The 20,781-nt window shown below is 44.9% G+C and overlaps 1 protein-coding gene across 1 annotated transcript; it reads right to left on the bottom strand.

The window, feature by feature from the left end:
- Nucleotides 1–280: 280 nt before the first annotated feature.
- On the bottom strand, nt 281–19,933 carry HSF4 (heat shock transcription factor 4). Its single transcript, XM_062500196.1, has 13 exons — nt 19,811–19,933; nt 16,230–16,338; nt 15,025–15,152; nt 14,055–14,179; nt 12,138–12,213; nt 10,658–10,722; nt 8,911–9,010; nt 8,074–8,198; nt 5,957–6,181; nt 4,577–4,682; nt 3,223–3,288; nt 1,577–1,664; nt 281–477 (listed from the first exon to the last, which is right to left on the bottom strand). The coding sequence occupies exons 1-13, from the start codon at nt 19,931–19,933 to the stop codon at nt 281–283; spliced, it is 1,533 nt and encodes a 510-aa protein (XP_062356180.1).
- Between the last annotated feature and the right edge of the window lie 848 nt (nt 19,934–20,781).

Raw genomic sequence — 20,781 nt, 5'->3', positions numbered from 1 at the left:
ATGATTTGAAATTTCTAAAGCATTTTCAAGGGAAAAAATACCCTGGCAAGTTCTCACTCTCCCTCAGAGCAAGCACCAGAAGTAGCACTTTGTTTTAAAAAGCACTAAAATCCAGGTGCAGGGAGGGTAATGCAACAGCTACTGACAATTTCTATCTACTAAAAAAAAATAAATAAATAAAATCTCTCTTGCAGGTTTCTGAGTCAGTTTTGTTTCTTTACATTCAAAGCTGTGGATGCTTGGATGGGTGGGAGGGAGTTGTTGTCTCTTGAAAGCTAAATCACTGGCTGTTGTCCATTGAAGAACTCAGGTTTAGGGGGATATCCCCTTGGACACCCACAGAGGACATGTAGGAAGCTATATTTTCAGAAGGAACATAAAGTGATGAATTTTCAGGCAAGCTGATGAGGTCATTCCCAAAGATGGACTGACGGTCGAGGAGGAACTGCTGGGCACTTTCAGGAATGACATCTTTCCCTAGGAATAGACAGCAGAAAATTCAGCTTCTGGAAGGCAGGTTGTCAGGTTTTACATGTGTGGAACTGAAAAGTGACAAATCCCAACTGCAGCAGTGACTGAGGAACCTTACCTACAGCAAAATCGCTTGGAAACACCTGAGTAGAACTTGGACTCACTCAAAATCCCATTAAAATCAAGGGGAGTCTTTACAGGCCACCAGGTGAGTTCTGCCTGAAAGCTGAGATGCCTCACAAGTGAAAAAGGCATGACTGAATGCTAGAGACACTGAGAAGAGGATGTGAGCAGCTGCTCTCCTTCACTCAAGATGTGTCTTTGTCCTTCTTTGTAGGACCAGAAAGGCTTTGCAAACAGGGATGCTCAAGGACTCTCTTCAGTGTACCTGAGCTTTCAATGCCTTTGAGGTGCTCATGAAAGAGGCTGAGTCTGGAAGTCCTTGAATGACACACAATGAGTCAAAACTGGGGCAGGGTCAGGTGGTTACAGCTCCAATCTGGAGCTCACAAGAGCTTCTCTTTCAGGTCTGTCCCAGCTGAATGCCCATGAACATACATCATGATTCCACAACCAGGGCAACACTCCTGGATTCATATCCAAGGTCAGTGACACACTTTATCAGAGTCAGCAAGTGCCTCAGCTGGACTGTTCCCTTGAGGTCTGCTAAAAGGTCCGGAGAAAGAGACACACAACCTGTGCCTCTGGCTGCCAGCAGCTACTGGGGCACCTCCTCTGCAGCTGGAACCAGAGGAAACCCAGGAGTGTACAGCTCTTACCACCCCTACCCACTGAGATCACCACATTGCTCTGAGATGGCAATGAACAGGCAGAGAAAATAATGGAAACGTTGACAGTCGTGATGGAGTCCCATTGCAAAACCAGTTCAATTCCATTCACACCTCGGTTTATCCTCCACCCTTTTCCCACAGCTCAGGAACTGGCTTAGCAGCTGCTGTGAAAACACTGCTGACTGACAATCATGAAAGCAAAATGACAGATGTGGTTTTCTCCCCCACATGGCAAGCTGTCAATGCTGGACATCACATCTGGCTGCCTGAACAGCATCCCACTGCCAAGTCCACAGAGCTGCTGGTGCTCCTACCTGGGCAGGTGTTGTTGAATGGTGGGTTGAACACTTTTGGGGGCAGCTCAGTTGCACTCTTCTCCAGATCCACTGTGAGTCGCTGCATCTTGATGCAAAAATATAAACTACAATGTACAATTATACAAAGACAGGGGAGCTTGTTAGAACTAGGCCATGTCTGAGCACCCACTGCTCACCCCACTGCACAGCCCCCATCAGAAACACCAGCCATCCTCCCTGCCCAGCCCCTCCTCCCAGCCTCACTGCACTTCACTAAAACAGCCACACCATGGACTCAAGGGCAGATCTGCCTGAAGGATAGGGTGTGGGAGGTGCAATCCCCTATTCAGCACTGGCTAATATGGTGTGAAGCTCACAGTCACATGAGGGCCCAGGCTGGTGTCACTGTGGCTGCCCTGCAAAGCAAACCCCCAGCCCTCTGCAGCCAGTAACAAAAAGATATTTTCTTTCCATTTTCCTATGACTGTCTTGAAAGTGAAAGTAGTTTTTGCTTACACAGTGCTCTAGGCACAGAGCTCCTGCACATATTGCTTCCAGGCTTCTCCATGCTCATGGCTTTCTGTAGGACAAGCAAGAGCTCCTGGAAAATTTAGTGGGCTCAAAACTGAACTATTGAACATTGTGGCCTCCTTTCCTGGCTTTTTCTCTCCTGCAATTATTTTTAAAAGGCTACAGCCCTTGCTTCCAAGACTTGCTAATTAATATTAACTATTTCTTAGACACTCTCCTTCCTAACACTCAGAAAGTGGAATTACCTAGTAAATTCAAAATTATTAAAATCTAAAAAGGATGTTGATACCATGAAGAAAGCTCAGACACCTTTTGCATCTCATTAGAGTAGATAACACTCTACTTGTGCATCTGTAGAGATACCTGGCAGAACCATCCAAGCCTCCACCCAACTCGGTTGTTAGCGAGGGCTCTGAAAATTCACTCTCCATAATGTAGGAAAAAGAACCCAGCCATGCAATACACTTCCAACCTTAAAGCTTCTGTGAGTCTATGGTTTCCTTCACTGTTCATTAAACCTGCTCTTTCTGCACAGCAGAAATGTCTGTGTAAGCATCAATTCCAAATACTGCCATACAATTTCTCCTGTTTCTTCATGTACAGGCATGCAGGAACCACTGTTCTAATTGCATGATATTTCACTTCTCCTGAAACATACAGGGATGGCTGCACTTTGTAAAGGCATATTTTATAAAGACCTTTGGCACAAAGACACTTTATAAATCTATGGTATTAGTAGGATGTGACACTCTCTCTGAAAATGTTTAAAGCAGCCAGTTGCAATTAAAGACTCCAGGACACCAACAGTCAGTCAGAGCTTTTATCCAGACAAAGCCTGGCTGAGTGGGAAAAACAGGTCAAGAGTATAACACAACACTCTCATGCTGCCCCCAGGAGATGCCTACGTGCTGTGCTTTAGCCCACTCTCCCTTCTAGTTATGAAATAACTTCCTCAGTTATGCACAAGCTCTGCTTCATAGTTCCATTATTATTTAGGCAAGGAGATCTAGGGGAGGTGTCCCCGCAGTGAGCAGGGGGTTTGGAACAGGATGAACATTAAGGTCACTTCCACCTCAGCCATTCTGGGGTTCTATGATTGTTATTATCATATCTCAGAAACACACAGCTCTTACCGGGGACAGACTGGCTTCCATTTCAGTCAAATTCCACTCACTCAGAGATAAATTGGGATTAAAGACCTGTTGGGACAAAAATACAGGTAGGGCTCTGACAGGTGTTGTGGTTTGAGATCCTTATGCCCTCCACTCCCTGCTGGAGGGTGCAGCCATGCACTAACTGAAGCTGCAGACAAAAGCTCCTGTGCTGATTTGTGGCACAGCTGGGCTGGGCTGTGGGCACTTGTGCTAATCCATAAACCCTGCTGCCTGCCAGGGGAGGGACAGCACAGATGCCACTGTCCTGTCACAAACCCACAAACCCAGCTGCACATACAAATCACAGCCCTTTTCTGCTGCTCTTGAGTCCTAGGACACTCCCAGATGCACATGACTTTTAAAAGCATTCCAGAACTCAGTAGCAGAGACAAGTTACTGTTGGATTAGGGCTTTGGTGGCAATTTCTTGAGAAGCCTGAGCAATCTGGGAAGAGGAGCTGTTGATTTGGGGCCAATTTCATGATTCATTCTCACACTTGTGACATTAGTTCCACAGAGGGAAGTGTGTTGGTAACAGGAAAACACTTTCTAATGAGAAACAAGACACAGAAACCAACAGTCAGTGATAGAGCAGGCCATTAGAAAAGCTCTCTGTAAAGTCAGAATCAACCACAGACACTTCGGAACTGACTTAAGGAGAATAAGATTGATTATTTTTTTTTAATGATTTTTCATTCTGTTTATCTGTGCACACTTACAACGTGCCTTTATCTGAAGCACCTCCTCAGGGTGGCATATATTTGACGTATAGATTTTTTTCTTACATAGAGTTATTTGATTACTGGCAAAAATCTTTTATATACCAATTATATGTACAACAGAGAAATAAAAAACCTTTCTATTTCTGCATGTCTGCTTCAGAAAAAGCCACCATCCATTTCTAAAGAAAGGTGATCTAAGAACTGAGACTAATAAATACCTCATCAGAGAGAGGATTTTACATTGGCTACACTTCCCAGAATATGAGGAAGAGGGAAAGGTAGTAAAAGCTAAACACAATCTAGGAATATCTAAGATGTAGAATATGCAGAAAATAAATTAACCCCTACAAAGCAATTGCCAAACTAGCTAGTCATATTAAACCTATTTTACATAAATGTGTCAGGTCTCATGTTGAATTCTTTAACAGATGCAGTGTTTTGTGCTCCTAGAAGTTCAAATATGCATATTTAAAAAAAAAAGAAAGGCACAATTTAAAGCTGAAATCTTATGAGCAGCTCAAAACACAGCTGTGACTCCACAGGCTACATGTGGCAGATAAAATGCCACAGGAGAACAAGCAGCATGACCTGATCCTTCCCAGCAACACTCACATCCAAGAGGCTGGCAGGCTCCAGGCTGTACTGCTGGCTCCTCAGCAGCAGCTGCAGCCCCTCCAAACTCCAGTCGGTGCCCTCCAATGGGTCTGAAATATCTGTTCTGAGAAAACACAAGGGGAAATATTGCCACAAAGAAAACTTGCACGGATACCTACAGAAAGCAGGACTGAGGAACCTTCCAAAAGGATGTTTATGTTTAAATTTCATTCTGAAAACCAAGAGCCCACCATCAGCCTGGGTTTATGCCATAAAACTTGGTTTAAGCCCAGAGTACAACTCCGCAGAGCACACAGGGGACTGGGCAGATGGTAAAACAAATGAGACAATCCCTCTCCTGGGTGACACGTGGTTTGGGGATGGGTACTCTGCTCACTTCGCCTTGACACTGGGAAAATTTAAGCTTTCCTTAGAAAAAGTCCTTTTAGAGATGCACTTGGAACCAGATCAGGCTGTACTGCTATTCTCCTTGGTCCAAGATGCCTGAATTACTGTTAACTAATGCTATTTAAAGGAGTGACTTTTAGCTGCAGGCATTTACCCTGCAGGCTGCATTTACTAGAGACATTCAGCTAAATGAGCAACAGTGAGGCACTGCTGTGATTAAACCCCCCAAAAGCTATAAAAAAAATTTCTCTTAAGACCAGGTCTTTAAAAGGACATTTTTCTTCTATTAATATGTTTTTAAGCACCCGGTGGATTGAGAAGGAGGAATTTGATTCTTTGTAAGGACTTGAAAATGGAAGCTTTTCTGATAACTCTATTGAGTGTTTTTGGTTCCTCTCCCTCAAGGTCCTCCTTACATTGCTGCAGTTGCTATCAAGAATGAACTGCAGTTAAGTTCCACATCATCCACCCAGCTGCACCATGCTTTCCTTCTGCTGGTGAGGCTCCCTGGACACTCCCCCATGACATGGGTGCCGTTGGGATTTCAGTCTCAGTGCACAGCCCCAGAAGGGGCTCACTGGGATCACCCTGGGGCTGAGCTTAATGTCACAGTGCCAATCCCCTGGGCAGGGGTGTAGCACAGTCCAGTGCAGGCCTGCAGACACAGATGCTGGTCTGGGCTCCAGCTTTCACCTGGACCTTGGGCAAATCCCTCTCAATGCAAAAAGCCTCTTGCTTCTCCCACAGCTCTGATGCACATCCTCTGACAGCTCTTCTGCTGGGTCCTTCAATCAAGTGATCCATATCTCTTCCCCCTACCTCTGTGAACTGTCCCCTGGGATTCAGGGGTCCTCTAGCAGGTAGCACAGGTACAGGATGGAGCTCACCAGGCTGCACTTGGCTACCTGAAATCCCCCTCCCTCCCCACCCTGGAAATGGGAGGAAAGGCCATGAGCAGGCAGGGCCACAGCTCTCCCTGGCTCGCCTCACCTGTCCAGCAGTGCCCTCCTGCCTCTCCTCTCGGGTGGTTGGGAGGTCCCTGGTGGGACTGCACCACAGCTGCCCTTGCCCTCCAGCACAGACTGAACCATGGCCACCGGCAGCACCGGGGGCTCGGAGCAGGCCCGGCAGCCGGGCAGGGGCACCTCGGGCTCCACGCTGGCTTTCACTCCAGGGCTCGCTGGCTCTTCCTTGATCAGCATGAGGCACTTCTCCCTGCATCAGAGACAAGGCTGAGCACCACACAGCTGCTCTGCAAAGGCCTTGTGCTACTGGGAAGGGCAGGAGCACAAGGCATTGTTTCCGTTTCCCATCAAACTGCCCCAGAAGGTCTTTCCATTTCCTCAGATGGGCAGAAAAAGCCAGCAGCTTCTTCTTCTTTTCAGCAAGCTTCAGAAACATGCTCAGCTGGAATATCTGCAGTCACTTAATCAGTCACAGCTATAATGAATTTGCCCCGTTCAATTGTTTTGCAAATATGGAAAATAAATTCCTATTAATTGATCATTTCTTGGATGAGTATTAGGGACAGATTAAAGGGACACTGGGCTAGAGAGATTTCCCTGAAAAAGTCCCCACCCTAGAGATAGGAATGGGATCAGTAAGACCATCTCATGAAGGAGTTAGGATTGGATCAGCAAGCACTCTAGAGATCCCAATGACACAGGCCAGGATCTTGTGGCCCTGCAGGACTTGAACAGAAGTCTGATGATCTGACAGTCATAGTCAGATGTTTTACTTGGTTGGAGGCAGAGGTTCTCTTTTTCCAATGGGAAAGGCACTTCACATTATTTCCAGATGGACAAATGACAATCAAGTTTTGTTTAGAAGCATTTTGTGTGTAAAAACCTACTCTGTGTTACTTGTAGTAGACTTTACTTGTAGGAACCTGAACAGAGCCAGCCTGGAGCTGAAGTGACAAAGGCATGGAGATTACAGGGATGGTGACACTACAGAGCTCTCCTCAACATTCCTTTCAGATCATCTTCTACCTCATGGGGTCCTAAATTCCCACCAAAAGCGCAGCTGATTTAGGAGGCACCACACCTGAACTGATGGGGGTCATGGCTGGCTCAGATTCTGAAGTCTTGCAGACACAGCACAGATCAGAAGCCACCAGATGGCACTCAGTAATTAGTAGAAATAAGCAACTTAACTTGAAGGTTATACTAAAGATTTTCTGCTTTAGAAGTGGCTTCCAAGTTTGGTTTGGTTTTTTTTGTTTGTTTGTTTGGGTTTTTTTTGTTGTTGTTTGGGGTTTTTTTGTTTTTTGGGTGTTTTTTTGTTTTTGGTTTTGTTTGTTTGTTTTAATCTGAAGCTCTTTACAAGATTCTAGTTAATTTTATGGCTATGGTTTCAATGATGCAACAGATTTACAGGCAATTTCTAGAGTATAACTGCCTTGCCTCTAAGCTTGAGAAACTGTTTCCATGATTCATCTGTCTACTTACTTTCCACTGACATAGCTTTAGCTGCTCTGCTACTAGCCCTAAATACACTGCATGTCTGTGACAGGAAGAGATAAGCATTAAAATACCTCTGCATTCAATTCTTGAGTTACTGGGGCCTTTTCACAGAAAAGTTGTCAAACATCGGAAGTTGTTGTGATGCAACCTTTCTGTTCTCATTAGCTGTTAGATGTACAATTTGATTGTTTCTTCTTTGCCAAAGCCAAAAGGAAACCCTCCTTTCTCTCTCTCAACAAACCCAGCAAGTGTTAGTATCTCATTGTTTGATTAAGTCTGAGACAGTCCCTGTCTTGAGGACAAAATGTAAAGAAACATGGCATATTTCTCAAAGAGGAGAGTGGAAGTTCTCAGCATGAAACTCAGGACTTTCTCTTGAAAGTTATGCTGTTATTACCCACCCAACCCCCCCCCCCCCCCCCCTTCTAATTCTGAAAATCTGACTCACTTTGCAAGCTGGAAAAAAGTATTTGGGAAAAAGTATTCCAAAACTGGAAAAATAGATATATCACATATCTCTATAGAGATTTGTGAATAATTCAGAAACTTTGGTAGAATTACAGCCACAAAAAACTCTTGAGATGGGCTGCATAAACATGTTTATACCCAACTCTCCCTATTTTTAATCACAAGCGTGTTTACCTGTCATTTTCAGGAGGGGATTGCATATTCATGATGTTGGATGGTGATGCTTCAGTAACATCAGATATGATGGGTCCTCCAGTGATTGCAGGGCTGTTTAAGCAAGAGGCAGGCTCTGTCGATGGCTAAGAAGAAAGCAAAAGTCATAGAGATTTATCCTTCTGACCCCAAAACAAGTCCAAGGCCCTATCTGAGATGGTTAGGGTTTATTCACTATGACTTTGAGTCCCCCCTGTATGGAAACCAAGAAAGCTTTTACCTACTGTGCAACATTATAATTTCCTCTCACTTTTCCTCCAACCGCACAGAGGTACAGGTGTGAAATAAACCCTGTGAAGTGACAGCAACCAAGAGATTTTACCATGTCTGACATTTTGCCTAGACTGCTCGGCTTCCTCTGGAGGGAAGGATCCAACACAGCCCAACATGGCCGTATGAGCCTCTCACACCAGCTCACATATTTTAACTACATGACAGAAGTGTCTGATGTTTGCTCTGATGATGGCAGGGATTCCTCAGAGGATACAAAAATCCCACTTTTAGAACTCACTTCTTCCTCTCTTCCCTCGAGGTGAACCAGGCTGGAGTAACAACACAAAGAGTTCAGTGTGCAGGGTCTGCCTTTCCCCACCAAAGCCCATGGCCTCCCTCATGAAGGCATCCATGAAACTGGGGAGCTGAAGGAGTTTTAAATGTCACCCAGTTTAGCAAACCTCATTTCTTCTTCACTGCCAAATTCTTGCCAGATTACTTACACCATAATCTCTATTATTGCTTCAAACATTTCCCCCCTGGCCAAAGCCATCCCACAGAGCTCAGAGGCTGGGCTGAACCCACCGACTGTATGAAATAGGGGTCGTGGAGGGGGTCTGCAGACAAATGCCGGCTGAACTTGGACACAGGTGGAGCTGAGATCCCATTGTCAAGCATCAGAGGTCTGTGAAGAGAAACAGTTTTGTCTTCCAGCATGTACAGACTGGCTCCTGGCTGCTCATACACAAAACATCCCTCAGCCAAGAGCTCTTCTCCTCTGTGTACTCTCTTTTCCTCAGCTGTAAGAGTCATTCTTGCTCGGTGTTATGGGCAAGGAAGGCCAAAAACAGTTTTGGAGGAGGTCACCATTAAAAAAGAGCATTATCCAAAGTGAGAAGGGAAGGATGCACACCTGCCCAAACCTACTCAGAGCCCCCAGGCAGCACTCTGCTCTGCACCAAGAAGCTCCCGGCTGCACACTGTCCTTTCCTGCAGCCATTTAGAAGAGAGGCAGGACAACCGTGAGAAATAAAACACTAAGGATGTAGGTATACACACAAGAGCTGAGGTTTCTGGAAGACAGACCTTTGTGTTTCCAAGGAAGCAAGAACTCAAATTACCTTGCAAATTGCAGTTGGTTGTATGAAGTGTGATCCCTCATCAAAGGGGGTCAATACAGTTGCTGTGCAGATAGTTCTGTGCTCTTCTGCCCTTTTCTCACTAATTATTTGTCTTTTTACAAAAAAAAGCGGTGGTATAAGGCATTTCTTGGGCTGCAAAGCTTTTACAGGGAGGACACAGCCCTGACCATGAAAATTAGAGGTCAGATCTGGCATCTCATTTCTCCATTTGCCCACTCTGCTGGAGGAAAAATTTCCCCAGTTGTGAACCTCAGCACCTCAGCAGCTGCTATTCTCCCCTTGAGCCCTTTTCTTTGCTATCTGCAGTGTTCAGCTCTTCCAACAGGCTCAGCATAGGGGGAAGGCAGAGATGAATTTACCCTTGTACAGATTATGGGCTCATTCATTCAATCCTATGTTGCTTTTACAGCCCTCACAAGAGGAGTCAGTCAAGAACAAGGACACTGACTTAATGAAAATTGATTCCTTTGAGCCACTTGTCAGAGGTCTGGCTCCTTTCTCTGCAGCATGGGGAAGTTTGTAAATTGTCAAAGTCCACACAGTAATAAAGGTGGGAACTGGAGGCAGGTCCCTGTCATCAGCAAGTTCCACTCAATAGTCTCTTCCCCTTCTTTAAATCACAAGCACCACAGGGCAAGAAAGGCATAGCTGCTCTCCTGAAAGGCACTAAGCTGCCCAATTCAAGTTGATCTATTCACTTGCCTTGAAGAGCCTATCTAAAGTTACCCCTCAGCTAAAATTTTTCCCCACCTTTCTCTTTGTAAGGCCTGCAGGTTAACACCACTAAATCAGTGTTAGATACACACCACATTCAGTGACTGTGGGTCAAACCGAAGGCGTCTGTGGACTGACTGGGCCCAGCCCTGCTCCTGCTGATGACAAGTGGCAAAACTGGAACCTGTAGGACCAGCAGTGGGGTCCTGCCCATTAGCCTCCCCCTAGTTAGCACTCCCATGTATCACTGCGTGCTGTGTTCCCCAAATAAAGGTCACAAGCTGACATGGTGCTTCTCTAAAGAGCAGTGAATGGGGCCTGTCAGCAGGTCTGACTCTGCACTTCAGCCCATTCATTTCCCATCACCATGGAGCACTGGTCTGGTGACCGCCTGCCTGGGCAAGCTGAGCTTGTGCTTTTAGTGAGGGGGCAGCATTATGCACCCGTGAGCGTGTGCACCATACACGGGTACTTACAGCTTCCTCTTTATCCCAGTGCTGCTGGGGCTTGATTGGAGCTGGCCAAACAGAAACTGAATCAGCTGTCAGGAGAGATCAAAATCCGGTGTTAATCAGCAGAGTGATTCAGCACTCCCTGCTCTTGCAGCCATTCTTATCTCACACATTCCTCCCTCCCAGCAGCACCCCAAAGCTGGGAGCAGCCATAGAATATAGGAGCCAAATTGCATGAAACATTGGGACTTCAAACAGAAATGAGCTGTTCAAGAACTCAAACAGCCTGCCTGGCTTTCAAGGGACACAGCCAGGTGCCTGCTTTGTGCAAAGGCTCCTGGATGCATGTGCTCAGCACTTTCCACTTTGTGCATGAAGAACTTCAGCTTGTCCTAACAGATCTGTGAAGTGCTCATGCAAACATTCCTAGGCCTGGAGTTAGACATGGATCCATTCAAGTTTTCAGAGACATTTAGAAGAGGTGCTGTAAAGTCAGACAAAGACTTCGCAAGTGAAAGAAGCAACTCCCTACAGAGAGCCTGTACGGAGGTCTGAGCTCTTTCAGTTGAGTTTTTCAGCTCTGTGAATGTCAGTGTTGATATAACAGGACACTAAAAAGGAGCAGAGTAGCTTTGGAGAGGAATCACTTAGCAACATATTCCCAGGTCAGCTTGAACTTAATGCTCTATTTTGACCTCCAAACAAAGAAAGCATTATTATTATATATCACAGCTGGCTCTTACTCATTGCTCAATATAACAAAATAGAGTTGCATAAAAGCCTCTACAATGAGGCATGTGGCTGGTCCAACCTCACAGCTGGAGGAAGGCTTGATAGCCTCGTGCATTTCTGTCCAGTCCTATGACTCCGTGGTGCCACATGAGGGTCAGAACATGGGGACTGGGATATGTGACGTGCTCAGTCATGTCAGCATCATCCAGGAATCACTGGAGAGGCCTTTTCTATACTGGTCATGCTAGATTTTAAGGGAGATGGTTCTGCAGTCTAAAAGGTTGTACAGTAATTCCCTAACTACACCAGTAATACCAGAAAATGTAATAGTTGCTGATCCATTCCCCCAGTGGGGCGATGGGTGGCCAATTCTGACACCTGCAGCTTCCCACTGGTGTTGGCATGAGTGGGGTTCCTCTCATGAACAAATGGAAGAGGAAGATTTGGGAAGCCCAAAGGCATTGGTACAACCAGAACACAGCCAACACAGGGCAATTAGTGAGAGTCATGCTCTCTTGCTCAGGATTTCAACAGAAAAGTGGTTTCTAACATCACAGAAAGCACTGACAGGGAAATTACAATCTGCTGCTTAAGGGCACAGTCTGTGCTTTGTTAATGACCTGTTTCCATAGGACACATAAAAGCATCACACAAAAGAAAGGGAAAATAATTACAGCACAATATCACAGTGTGAAGATTATGGGACAAGAAAAAAAATCAGAGGACACAGAACAGGCAGCACATGCAAGTCTGGAGTTTGTATGACCACTACCTTGTTGATGACTTTCTGTTGCTGTGAGTGGTTCTGCCGGAGAGAAACAACTTCCCGCCAAAGAACTTCATTTTGCCTGAAAGTGAAACAGAAATTTTCCATGAGAACAGAAACATCAACGGCCCATGGTGCTGCCATGATGCACAATAGATTCAACTGTGCAAAGTCTGTCTCACTTCCGGGCTCTTGCAGTCTTTGGCTCTTTTCAGGTGTCCCAAACAAGGTCACACAATTGGCTTCGTTTTTCTTCCTTGACCTCAAAAGAATTATAGACCAAAGCATGGAGAAAAAAACAAACAAAGAGAAGCTAACACTTATAGAGGAAGGTAACAAGAGGACATATGTTTTTGTAGAACATTTGGGCCAAACTCAGAATTTCAGCAAGGTCTGATTTGTGACTGTGAGTTATTTCCATGCTGCAAAAGATTTTGCAAGCCAATTTATCTCTAGAGTATATGGATGTACCTATATGTACTGTCAGGCCAGCAAAACCTATCATACAGGTGAAACTGATAGATCCTTTTGTTTTTTAGTCTTTCTAGTGTGGATGCTAGAACTGGGAAGGTAAGGTGCAGAGATCTGAAAACCACAGTAGACCAGCTTGTACAGCAAGAATCTCTGCAGTGAACTTTCTGTACTCGTACTGACAGCATTTTCAGCAAAGCAGCATTCCTTAGTCTGATATCTTGTACTGGAGTTATGTCCTTATTGTTCTTCACCAGTGTAAATTTCTTAACATGGATTCAGCTTGGGATTTCTCCTCTGTCTTAGTTTATATAGATCATATTCTTTTCATCAGTTGAATGCAATTTTGCTAGGTGGAGGGAGGGAGCAAGCAAATCAAAAGGCAGAATAAATTAAAACCAAGGCCAAATTATTAATACTGGAACTCCTTAAAAATTGAATCAAATACAAGTCCAGAAACTCATTGCTGCTGTATCTGGATTTCACAGTGCAAACTCATACATGTGCTAAGTGTGGGAGTCATTAAAAATTGATGCAGGATAAAAATATGTATCCATTGCACGTAAGGTGTTGGTCTGGAATGAAGTTTCCCAGTATGCAGTGTTCTTTCAAGGCCCAGAATGACAGTGTCATCTGTTGGTTTATGGATATCAGCTCTCATTATAAAATAAAGGCTTTGGGTCCATTTGATTATTCAAGTGCTTTTTAAACAAGCTGTCTGTAAAGATTAAAATTCTGGATGCAAATAAAAACCTCTCCAAGTCCATGATTTATAAAACCATATCCACTTCCTAAATCTTTTAGTAACAATGTCTGAGTCAGAAAATTCCAGAGTCTCAGACAACTGGAGGTCAGGCAGCCACATGCAGGAAGCATTGCATCAGCTTGGCTTGCTCTTACCCAACAATTCAGGCCATGTCAGATGACACAGCCTCAGGGAGATGAGTCCATGGACTAAATGATACACAATTTCTTATGTTATATATTATAACATACTATATTTTTTTAGGCCAGTCATAAATTTTGGAGGTGAATTATGGCAGAAAGCTAATTTCTTAATAGCTGGAGTGGACTCCACCACATTTCTGCCAAGGACTCTTGTGTGTGTGAGAGAGTTACACCATTTATCACCATTTCCACCATCTGGAGGAAATAGTTATCTGAGACCCCAGGTTATGCACACATTTCTTGTCTGACCATCTCTCTGCTTTCCTCATCTGTGAAGGGAAAACAAATGAGACGGAGAGGCTGAGAATTAATTCACATTTTGATAGATCAGGTGTGCATAGAAATCCTACATGTTGCTGTCTCAACAGTCCTCTGATCAGTCCCGGGCTCCACTTCCCTGGGAAGGGAAGTGTGCAAGGCTTCTCCTTTCAACCATTCCCCATGAGCCACCAATCCAGAGAAGTAAATGCCCATAAGAAGCAGCCTGAGTAGGATTCAACTCACTGCTTCATGTCCTGCACTTGACACTCCATGTTCTCCTGCTGACTTCTCAGTATTTGTACCTCGTATAGCAACCTGCTGAGGTCCTCCTGGCGCATCTTGGTCTCCTCACTTTTCACTACTGACACCTGAGGAGAAAAAATCAAAGGTAGATTTTACCTGTGCAAGAAGGGCTGTGGACAGAGAGAGTCATTGTAGTGGCTCAGGTGCAGGACTGTCACCAGCTGAAATATCAGGACAGGCCTCATGCCAAAGAGTCTGAACTATCCTAGGGGTACTATTGCAAGAGCCAAATAGAGCAAAGTGCAGGACAAATCTATTCATACAGAGGGTCTGTTGGCAGAATTACAATCCCTGTCAGAGTGGGGTTCTATTTCAAATCAGCTTGGGGGCAAAACAAAAGTATTTTGAGTATCAGTGAAGAATTGATCTAGATTGATTTAATCTTTCTACTTTAACTACAGAAATACCCAATCAAACCTCATGTTTTACAGGGATGAGTCTGATGTAATGCTTTCAAATTGACATACCACATTTGGATTTTCAAAAGGCTTTTGCTCAAGTCCTTTTTTAGAAGTTGCTATGCTAATTCAGTAAGAGAACAGAATTGTGGGGGTATTAATAACAGGTTAAAAGACAGAAAACAGGGCAGGAGTAGGTTGTCCCTTGTATAAGAAAAAGAGAAGGCTGCTGAGAACCCTGCAGGACTTACAGGGTATTCCTCCAGGAAAGCAGTAACAATTCAAAGGCAGAGAAGTGGGCCTGGCCCTGAAACACTACACAGACATCTTGTGATACAGAGCAACAGAGCAGAAAAACAGACAAAACTCTGATGCAAGTCAAGCCCTGCAAACCAAGAACCCAAGCCCAGGTGCATGTGGGGAGGACAGGAACAAGACCAGTGTGACGCTGGAGTTCTGCTGAGCAGGACCTGGCAGGTGCCTGTTCCCCCCACCCACACAGTGCCCCTCACCTTCCTCTTGATGTGCTCCAGGAGGTGCTCGTGGCCCTGCAGGAAGCAGAGGTGCTGGAACTCAGTGTCGTCCCGCTCAGGCTTGACAAGCCCTCCCTGCTCGATGTTCACCACCTTCCTGAAGCCATCTGCACAGAGAGAACATGGCTGATGGGCCAACAGGACCCAGCACTCCCTCCACCTCCCACCCTCATCACACTTGAGGGCATTTCTGACCACCATCCACACTTTTTAAGCTGCTAGTGCTCACACCTGGACATGCTTTTGGGCCATATCCACCAGAAACCCAGGGCAAGGGAGAGCCCTGTGCACCCCACTGGCCACCTCTGCTGCAGCCTATACCATGAAAGCCTTTCCACCATGAGCACATTGGTCTGCCAGGAGCTGAAATACCAGCTTCTAGGAAATTCCTGTCTCAATTTGCAAGTGGCAGAGATTCAGGGAAAGGTTTTTCAAAGGCACAGACCATCAACAAGTGCCACTTTTGGATAAAAAGGGTCAAGTGCACATTTGAAAATCGGCTTTGAGTACTTCTCAGAAGTCCCCAAATGTTTCTAAGCTGTATTCAAGGACTGGCCTAAAGTTTACAAAAATGCTACTATCGAGTGAAATAGCAAAGTTAAAACTTGACTAAGAAACTTAATTACTCGTTGAAAAAAAAAATCCAAGAATTATCAGAACAGTCATGTTGTTGAAGTGGCTGAAAATTACACCTAAACCTCCTTTAAGGGGTAAAAATGTCTGATCAGCAAGGCAAGATTTGCAGGGAGAAGAACTGTCTGTTACTAGTTCAGTGATATGGCTGGTGAAAACGATAAGCTCAGGGCACACAACCCACAAAAGCAGCAAATCAGGGGGAGGTCACAGTTGGCAGCTGGATAAAGCTCCATAAAGAATAAAATGGAAAATGAATAATAACAGGTCATTAAATCAATGCAAGAGGAGCAGAACACCTGGTGGGTGAAAGTTCTTAGCTCACATTCTGAAATACAATCTAATAGAAATTCCATGCTGGAATTAAGGTAAACACAAGGAGATCACAGCTCTGGGATCCTAGAGGCAGATCCTCTTTGACAAAATCAGTAATGCCACAAGTCATATACATGAGACCCCAAACTTTTCTCTGCACAATTCTCTCCCACGCCTCCTGCCACCCCCCATATCTGTGGGGCCCATATGTCCTGGGCCCTGGGAGCTGCACTTACACATGTTCAGCTGCCGGACGAAGCTGGCCATATTGTTGTGCTTGAAATACTTGGGCAGCACCTCTTTGGCAAAGCGGCCTTGGTCAAACACATGGAAGCTGGTGCCATTCTGCAAAGGAGATAAAAGGACAAGGGCGAAGTCAGGGGAGCATCCTTGACCACGAGAGGGGCCCAGGAGAAGTCCTACAGCAAAAGAAGTCTTGTTCTCTGAATTGTCACCTTGAAGCTAAGAACAGTGACAACATCTAGATGACAGATGTGGTCCTTTCAGTTCCGGTATAGTCAGGCCTCTGCAGGCCTGGCTGCAGGTTTGATCCTTTTCTACTTTTTGCTACTGCTTAATTGAGAACCTTGGACATGAGAAAGAAACCACTGACTTTTGTGCCCAAATAGCTGGTATGTAGTCTGTGACCATCTCCTCTTGCATGGCCTTCATAGAAAGACTTAAGTCTTAAGAAGGCCCTGAAAGTGGGAATTGCCATTAGAGCCTACTTGTTCAGATCTAACCCCAATCCATTTGCTCCAGAGCAGAGCAGTCCCGGAGGGACTGCCTGAAGACATGGCACAAGAAACACAACAAGGCAAGAAGCAAATCATCTCTGGAGATACCACATTTGCCCAGAAGCTTTTATTATTTTTAATAGTAAACAGCCACAAGGGCAACCCACAAAATGTTGACAGTAACGCTTTGCAGTCCAAGACAGCAACACACATGTTAATCAGATAAATCTTCAATTTCTGGGGTTGCATTGCAAAGATCCATGACTGCCAAACAAGGCAAACTGCCTGGGATTGTTGGCAGAGAAGATGTACTCCAGGCCATGTGCTTTCCCTGCCTGGCCTTCTACTTGCTGACAGCTACATCAGTGCAATGACATCAGCAGATAGGGACATGCCTCTGCTGCAGCTGAGTTTCAAGGGATAAGAGCTAAAGACACCAGAGCCTGTACCATGTTGGCAGGGAGGGGTCTGAGACCAGCACACCCCAGTCATCCTCCTGCTGTGTTCAGTGCTATTACCAGCAGTCAGATGTGTGTCAGCCTGGGTGGGTATTCCACAGGGGCTGGTTTGTGACACAGGACAGTGTTTGTGAGAGCCCTCAGGCTCTGTGTGCAGCAGGAGGGTACCAGTGGTGTGAGTCCCACCTCACACCTGTCAGGGGGTCTTCCCCCTGCAAGGGTGCACTCGGGAAGTCTGGAAGTTTCTAAAACAGGGAGCACAATCAGGGCTGTGAGATAGACTAAAGAGGGGCTGGTGTGTGCCTGCAGCCTGCCCATGGCCACCAGAAACCAGCCAGCTGGCAAACCCTGCTGTCATACACTACATTTCAATCACCATATGGTGCCTCTGTGCTGCCTCTGTGCTCAGGCTCATTTAGCAGCTCTAACAATTAACACCCACAAACACGGGACCTTGGATCAGCTGCACTTCTTGCTTACTACTTGCTGCTCCTTGCTTACTACTGCAAACACTGAACATGACTGTGCCTCAACAGTGCTCTTTGAACATTTCTGGGGTCTTTCTTATCATTCCTTACCCCATGCAGCAGAAGCAAAGGCTGATCAAGCACTTAAGAGATTCACTGACAACCTGCATGCCAGAATTATCCTTACAGACAGAGTTTGCAGACAGGACAGCAGGGACCAGGGTTTCCCGACACTGCCCTGGGGACAGAGCTGGTTTATTCTGCTTCCCTTGTGCTTCTGCCCCCTTACTCTGAGATACAGCTGTGTGTTCCAGGCTGGACCCACTGATGGAAAATGAGAAGCACGAGAGTTTTGTATACCTCAACAACTCCTTATGGCCTCTCATGAGAGGCCATTCCTTTGAATTCAGGGCCACAATGTACTCAGAAGCAGGCACATTCAGAAAGGTTCCTACAGACACAAGAGACTTTGGAGTTACTGTGTGTTCACTGAAGAACTGTGCATGTGTCAGTTTGTTCCCACACTGCAGCCATGCCTTGGCTGTTTTACATCACGGAAGCACAAGCTCAGAGAAACTCTGGAAGTCTTCTCTGCCCAAAGCAAAACTGACTCTGCAGCATGACAATCACAGCAGATGCTTATCTTAACTGCTTTTGACAGAACCACCAGGACAGACATGTGCTCTGACAAGACAAGTGTTAGTCCAGGACTTTGCCAGTTGTCCCTTACTGCATCTTCCATTTAAAAAATTAATTTAATTACTTCTTGCCCAGTCTACCATGAATACAGAGAGCAGACTTTTCCTTTCACAGGCCTTTATGGGTCCTATTTTCTAGAAGTACTGATTACACCCAGAAAACTTAAGTATGCACACAATCTCTCAGCTCCAACATCACCAATGTATAGAAGCTGAGGAATATGAGAAACATGGATACCTGCAACAATGGGAAAATTAGACACCTAAAAGCCTTACCAAAACCTCCAAGGATGTAGTTGCAGCCTATGTTAGTTTGCAGGAAACCAAAGCATGGTGTTGATCAGTCAAAAATAACAATGTTCTAAGTGTAACAGAGAGGTGACTATTTACAAGTTAGAAAATAATTACTAGCCTTAAAATATTTAAAACACATGATACCAAAACTTGGTGGTTCTCAGAGGTATGGCCATGTAATACCAGTGTCAAACAACCATGGTCACAGACATCAGTGCAGCTCAAATTCTGTCTCAGGTTTTGAATGAAAACTTTACTGGACACCAAGTATATGTAAGAAAGGCTGTTTTAGACTTTTTTTACCACCCCCCTTTAAATTTGCTTGTGTTACAGATTATTGATTGTGGAGAACAAGTTCATGCACACAGCTAATCTATTGACTACCTGCTGAAAACAAATCATGTTATTTGCAGCAAGTCTTACGTCGAAAGCACAATGTGGTATCAAAGTTGTATAAAGGGGACAAATAATTTTATTTCTGTGATTGTACTTTGTATATTAATGCCTCTGTGACAAATAAGAAGCCAAAACAAAGCAATCTATCCCTATGAAGCTGTACAGACAATATATACTCATACTACCATGATCATCACACAGACTCATTGAAAGATCAAGTAAAGCTCTTCCAAAATTATTTAGGGCGTCAGTCTGAGATCTGTTTAAATTATAGGTCTGAGTCTAAGTTCTCAGTGTTGCTCATCTGATGCCTTCTATCTAGACGTTTGTGAGAGGCTGCTAAGAAACATGCGAGATAATACCAAACAGTAGTGAAACTTTTTAAGGGCTTTTTACATTTCCTAGAAAATATTAAGGAGCTGCAGACTCAAACAAGGTGAAAAACATTTCTCTCAAAACATGTGGAATTATTAGAATTAGAACATTAGACACTTTTTAGGATGTTTCAAGTGAAATGTGCAAATATAACTAAAACACCCACAAAACAGTTGCCCCTCTGAAAGAGAAAAGCCACGATATTTCAGATAAATAATACCAAGTATATCCAAAAGTGCCAGTACTCAAATCCTGGTTTTTGCACTCTGCCAGTAACTGGGCAGCACCTGCCAAGCAAGGGCAGCTCCTGTGCCATGCAGTTCTCAGGCCTCACACTTGGGTTTTCCCTGTTGTTGCAGGCATTAGTGACACCCAATATCTGCTGTACTTACAGAACTCCAGCAGATGAGATGGTTTGTTTCAGGGTCTTCCACCAGCGTCCAGAGTTTTGTTAGGAAGGCTGGGACATTGCTGGAGTATCCATCCATCACCAGAGAGCTGGGTGAATCCTGCATAGCTTTGCAGTGCCCCAGCTAAACTGACCCCATTGCCCTGGGAGCGCCTGCTTCCCTGCACGCGCCTGCGTCCCACAGAGAATGAACACCCAATTTTATCCCAGGCCAGTGGAAAGTAGGCGTCCAGGGAGTCACATCAGCAGTGCTGCTCGCACTCTTAAAAACTCAGCACAATGGGATGGCATCACCAGCCCCAGAGAACAATACACAGAATGAAAATGCACTGCAGCCGATCTCGCAGAGCTGTGAATAAATACGCAGTGTCATGCAAAGGGAACACGTGCTGCCCACCTTATGCTGGGAGGTGAGCAAGTCACTAGAGCAAACCCACCTGCCCAGAGTCTGTGGGACACCCATGTACAGAAATCCCAGGTTTGTGAAGGCACCTGGGTTGTTATTTTGGAATTTTCTTGTCCTAAACTTTGGCTGGCACAGATGAACGAGAGCTGGCCAGACTCGGGGCTGTACATCTTCAGAAGATTTTGAAAAGTCAAAATTGTATGCAGGTTTAGCTATTATGTTATTTGTCAATAGAAATTATTTAGCTCTTGCATGGGAAAAGAGGATGCTAAAAACAGCTACACATAGAATCTATTAGACAATATGGTTTTATCATTAATATAAAAGTTTTAGATAGCTCTAAATACATATGTGGCTTAATGCCAGCGTCTACTGGCAGAAACTACTTTTTAAATAACATAATAAAATATAAAATCAACATTAAATTTTCCTGAGGTCCTCACCAAAAACTTGCAAAGCTCAATATTCCTGCTAATAAATGAAAAAGAGCTCTCGCCTGATGCCTATAGAGTCCTTTAAGGCCAATCACTGAAAGAGTCAAGAGGTGA

The sequence above is a fragment of the Cinclus cinclus genome, chromosome 11 (assembly GCF_963662255.1).
Source record: "Cinclus cinclus chromosome 11, bCinCin1.1, whole genome shotgun sequence".
NCBI lineage: Eukaryota > Metazoa > Chordata > Aves > Passeriformes > Cinclidae > Cinclus > Cinclus cinclus.
The sequence above is the reverse complement of the archived record's forward strand: the minus strand, read 5'-3'. Positions and strand labels throughout refer to the sequence as shown.

What these genes read in the sequence shown, in the direction of transcription:
- HSF4 (XM_062500196.1), bottom strand. Translation starts at nt 19,933, where the DNA reads ATGCAGGATTCACCCAGCTCTCTGGTGATGGATGGATACTCCAGCAAT. An exon ending in CGTCCGGCAGCTGAACATGT is followed by an intron (nt 15,153 to 16,229) that starts GTAAGTGCAGCT and finishes CTCTCTGTGCAG; the next exon opens with ATGGCTTCAGGAAGGTGGTG. An exon ending in TGGAGCACATCAAGAGGAAG is followed by an intron (nt 14,180 to 15,024) that starts GTGAGGGGCACT and finishes TTTTCTCCTCAG; the next exon opens with GTGTCAGTAGTGAAAAGTGA.